Source organism: Malus domestica, chromosome 17 (assembly GCF_042453785.1).
Source record: "Malus domestica chromosome 17, GDT2T_hap1".
In the NCBI taxonomy this organism is placed as follows: Eukaryota; Viridiplantae; Streptophyta; class Magnoliopsida; order Rosales; family Rosaceae; genus Malus; species Malus domestica.
The window spans coordinates 18026459-18031187 of NC_091677.1; the positions used below are offsets into that span (position 1 = coordinate 18026459).

Below are 4729 nucleotides of genomic sequence, written 5' to 3' on the forward strand. Positions count from 1 at the left end.
TTTTATTGCAATTTTTGATGGTGCAATACAATCACCCATCTTGAGCTACAAATTTAATTTTACTGCAATTTTAGGTGGTGTGGTATAACCGCCCATCTTGCTCTGCATATTTGAATTTTCCTGCTACTTGAGTGGTGTGGTATAATCGCCTATCCTACGCTATATTATTTCAATGAAAGTGCACAATCACCTTCCTCATTAGTTTTCTTTCTTCGTGGTAGTAGTACTAATACTGATAGCAGTGCTTGTGTATGGAGTATTACTAACTACCTAATAATTTTTTAATTAATGCCTAAATTATGTAAATCTCGAGCTTGAAGTTTCGAGTGCTTATCGTTTTGGCTTGAAGATCAAAATGAAAAATTAGTAAGAACTATAAGTTCTAACACTACATTTCTCCAAAATACATATTATTGCAAAATTCTTACACATCTTATTTTTCTTTCAGAAAAAGAAAATGGCAAACTTGGCAGAGCCTGATTTTGTTTCCCTTGATATTACTGGAAAAAACTACCTTACTTGGGTAGTGGATGCTAAGATCCATTTGGAGGCAGGAAACCTTGGAGACACCATCAAGGAGGGAAGCAATACATCCTCTCAAGATCAGGTGAAGGCTATGATCTTTATCCGTTGCCAGCTTGATGAAGGATTGAAGAGGGAATACCTAATGGTTGAAGATCCATTAGCCATCTGGAAAGCATTGAGGAATAGATACAATCACCAGAAAACGGTGATTCTAACAAGAACTCGTTATGAGTGGACACACTTAAAAAATCCAGGATTTCAAGATGGTTGGTGAGTATAACTCTGCAATATTCAGAATTAGGTCCCAAATGAAACTTTGTGGGGAGACTATCGTTAAGGAAGATATGATGGAAAAGACTTTCAGTACTTTTCATGCCTCCAATGTGCTCTTTCAGCAGCAGTATGGAGAACAAGGCTTTACTGAGTGCAACTAGTTGATATCAGTGCTCCTTGTGGTTGAACATAACAATGAGCTCCTTATGAAAAATCATCAGTCCCGACCTATTGGATTTGCACCATTCCTAGAAGTGAATTTTTATTCCCTCAAAGTGAACACTACATCCTCTCGTGGAAATAATTACAAACAAGGATGTGCCCATAAGCGAGGCTAGTGGAATGGAAAAGGCAAGAATCATGGTGTTCGGTTTTACAACCAGGGTCCAATGCATAATCTAGACCCAAGCTTCAAAAATGTAAATCATCACAAGGGTAAAGCTCATATGAATAACACTCATAGTAATCCCGAAGGAGTCTGCCACAGGTGTGGTTGTAATAGGCACTGGGCATGTACCTGCCGTACCCCAAAACATTTAATGGACTTGTATCAAGCCTTCCTCAAGGAGAAGAATGTCGAAACCAATTTCATCAACAAGGCTAAACCAATGGATATACCTAATCCAGTGTTCAATTTATCAGGCCAATTGAACACAACATACCTGGATGTTTCAAACTTTATTGTGGAAAGAAGGAATGAAGCATATCAGTCTGATTGAATCATTTTTATGTTTAATGTACTCTTGTTATATTATCTGAACTTGTAGCTTAAAGCTCGTATTTTAATTCAATAAAAGTGGCATTTCAATTTCCTTTTTTTATGAATAAATTGATTTTAATTATGATTCGCTTACTCAGAAAGCATGGATAAAAACTATGGTTATTCTCAAAACAAGAGCAATGTCGAAGATATTTGTCTTGTAGACAGTGCAACCACGCATACAATACTTCAAGATTGAAAATATTTCTCAAGCTTGATGCTTACAAAAGTAAATGTAACAAAAATATCAGGCTAATCAGATATAATTAAAGGCTCAGAAAAAGCCCATATCATGTTACCAAATGGAACAATATTGTCCATACAAAATGCATTGTACGTTACTCGATCTACTCGAAATTTGTTGAGTTTTAAAGACATATGTTTAAATGGATACAACATTGAATCGAAAAGTGCAGAAAAAGTGGAATATTTATGCATTATCTTTAATGATACTCAAAAGTGTACATTGGAGAAGTTGGGTGGTTTATCGAGTGGATTGTATTATACATACATAAAGATAAATGAAGCACATACTGTCATGAACCAGAAGTTCATTGATCCAAAAATTTACATGCTTTGGCATGACCGTCTGGGTCATCCCGGATCCACCATGATGTGTAGAATTATTACCAACTCTAATGGAAATCCATTATTGAGCAAACACATTGTTATATCAAATGATAACCCTTGCAAGGCTTATTCTCAAGGGAAGTTGGTAATTAGACCATCACAATTAAAGATTGGTGCTGAATCCCCATCATTTTTGCAAAGAATTCAAGGGGATATTTATAGGCCTATTCAACCACCTTGTGGACCATTTCGATATTTTATGGTTTTGGTTGATGCATCTACTCGATGGTCACATGTTTGCCTCCTGTCCATACTCTAAATGGTTTAGCAGAAGCATTTATCAAGCAGCTTCAGTTAATAGCTCGCGCTCTGCTCATGAAAACAAAATTGCCAGTTTCTGCATAAAGACATGCCATCTTACATGCTACATCATTGGTTCAATTGAGACCTATAGCCAACCATTAATACTCCTCATTATGACTCGTGTTTGGGGATTAGCCAAACATTTTACATTTACGAGTTTTTGGTTGTGTTGTTTATGTGCCTATTACACCGTCACAACACACTAAAATGGGACCTCAGTGCAGACTGGGAATTTATGTGGGTTTTCATTCACCATTTGTCATTAAATATTTGGAACCCTTGACATGTGATATTTTTACAGCTCGTTTTATAGATTGTCACTTTGATGAGACAGTTTTCCCGCTGTTAAGGGAAGAACATATTGGTCCAGAAGAGCAACAAGAATTGACATGGGTTGTACCCATCTTATCTCATTTTGATCCATGAAGCACTTAATGCGAAAAGAAGTAAAAAAGATTGTTCATCTTCAAAGTATTGCTAATCAAATGCCAGATACACTTACTAATGGTACGAAAGTGACAAAATCACATATACCAGCTAAAAATACGCTTGCAAGATTTGATGTCCTTGTTGGACAAAATAAAATGGTAGCGAATGATTGTTCTGTTACACGCCTGAGCGTGGTAGACCCCTAGGTTCAAAAGATTCAGCCCCTCAAACGAGGAAAATAAGGGCATAACTAAATCCAAATGAAATCATTTAGGAAAAGAAAATGAATGACGAACCCACAATTCATGATTCTGTACTTCCAAAAAAAGAAAATGTCCTTGATGAGACACATGTCCATAAAGAGATAGAAATACATGAAAGCAAAGAAATCTCCTTAAATTATGCATATAATAATGGTTTGTGGGGTCGAAATGATCGACGACATGTTTGCATTCACAGTAGCCACTTAAATCATATTAAGCGATGAGATTGAGCCTCGCTCTGTTGATGAATGCAAACATAGACAAGATTGGCCTAATTGGAAAGATGCAATCTAGGTAGAATTAAATTCATTGGAAATGCGAAGTGTTGTTGGACCAGTAGTTCAAACCCCACCTGGAGTAAACCTCATGGGTTACAAATGTGTACTCACAAGAAAGCGCAATGAGAAAAACGAGATTGCAAGATATAAAACAAAACTAGTTGCACAAGGTTTTTCACAAATACCTGAAATTGATTATGAGGAGATATACTATCTTGTAATGGACGCAATTACGTTCCGTTACATAATAAGTTTGGTGGTTTTAGAAAAACCTGAAATGCAACTTATGGATGTCATCACCGCATATCTATATGGAGAATTAAATACTGACATGTATATGAATGTCCCAGAAAGACTTAAGTTGCCTAAAATGACTAACAAACCATAAGGTATGCTTTCAATGAAATTAAGGCGATCATTATATGGGTTGAAACAATCTAGACGAATGTGGTATAATCGTCTTAGTGAGTATTTGATCAAAGAAGGATATACCAATAATGTCATTTGCCCTTATGTGTTCATTAAAAAATCAAATTCTAGATTTGCTATAGTGACAATATATGTCGATGATATGAACTTAGTTAAAACCCCTCAAGAGCTCAATAAAATTGCTGAATATCTGAAAAGTGAATTTGAAATGAAAGACCTTAGGGAAAAAAAAAATTGTCTCAGCCTGCAGATCAAGCATTGTGCTAATGAAATTTTGGTCAATCAATTAGCTTACATTGAAAAAATCCTAAAGCGATTTAGCATGGACAAGGCTTATCCACTAAGCACGCCAATGGTCGTTTGTCCTTTGGACATTAAGAAAGATCCATTTCTTCTAGAAGAAGATGATGAAATAGTCCTTGGTCGAGAAGTACCATATCTGTGTGCAATATGTGCTTTATTGTATTTAGCACAATTAACTAGACCAGATATAGCTTTTTCATCCAACTTGTTAGCAAGGTATAACTCTGCTTTAACAATTTACCATTGGAAGGGAGTCAAAGATGTTTTACGATACCTTCATGGGACAACAGGCATGGGTTTTTTCTACTTTGAGAAATCCACAAATGACCAGAACCTTGTTGGATATGTAGATGTTGGTTTTCTCTCTGATTCGCATAAAGCCCACTCACAAACTGGATATGTGTTCAAATATGGAAATACAACAATTTCATGGTGCTTAACAAAGCAAACATTAGTTGCTACATCTTCCAATCACTCAGAAATACTTGCTCTACACGAAGCCAGTTGTGAATGTTCTTGGTTAAGATCAATGATCC

At 36.0% G+C, this 4729-nt stretch overlaps 1 protein-coding gene across 1 annotated transcript; it reads left to right on the forward strand.

The window, feature by feature from the left end:
- Window positions 1-457: 457 nt before the first annotated feature.
- LOC103445685 (uncharacterized) lies at window positions 458-959 on the forward strand. Its single transcript, XM_008384699.1, has 2 exons — window positions 458-730; window positions 780-959. The coding sequence occupies exons 1-2, from the start codon at window positions 458-460 to the stop codon at window positions 957-959; spliced, it is 453 nt and encodes a 150-aa protein (XP_008382921.1).
- The last annotated feature ends 3770 nt before the right edge of the window (window positions 960-4729 follow it).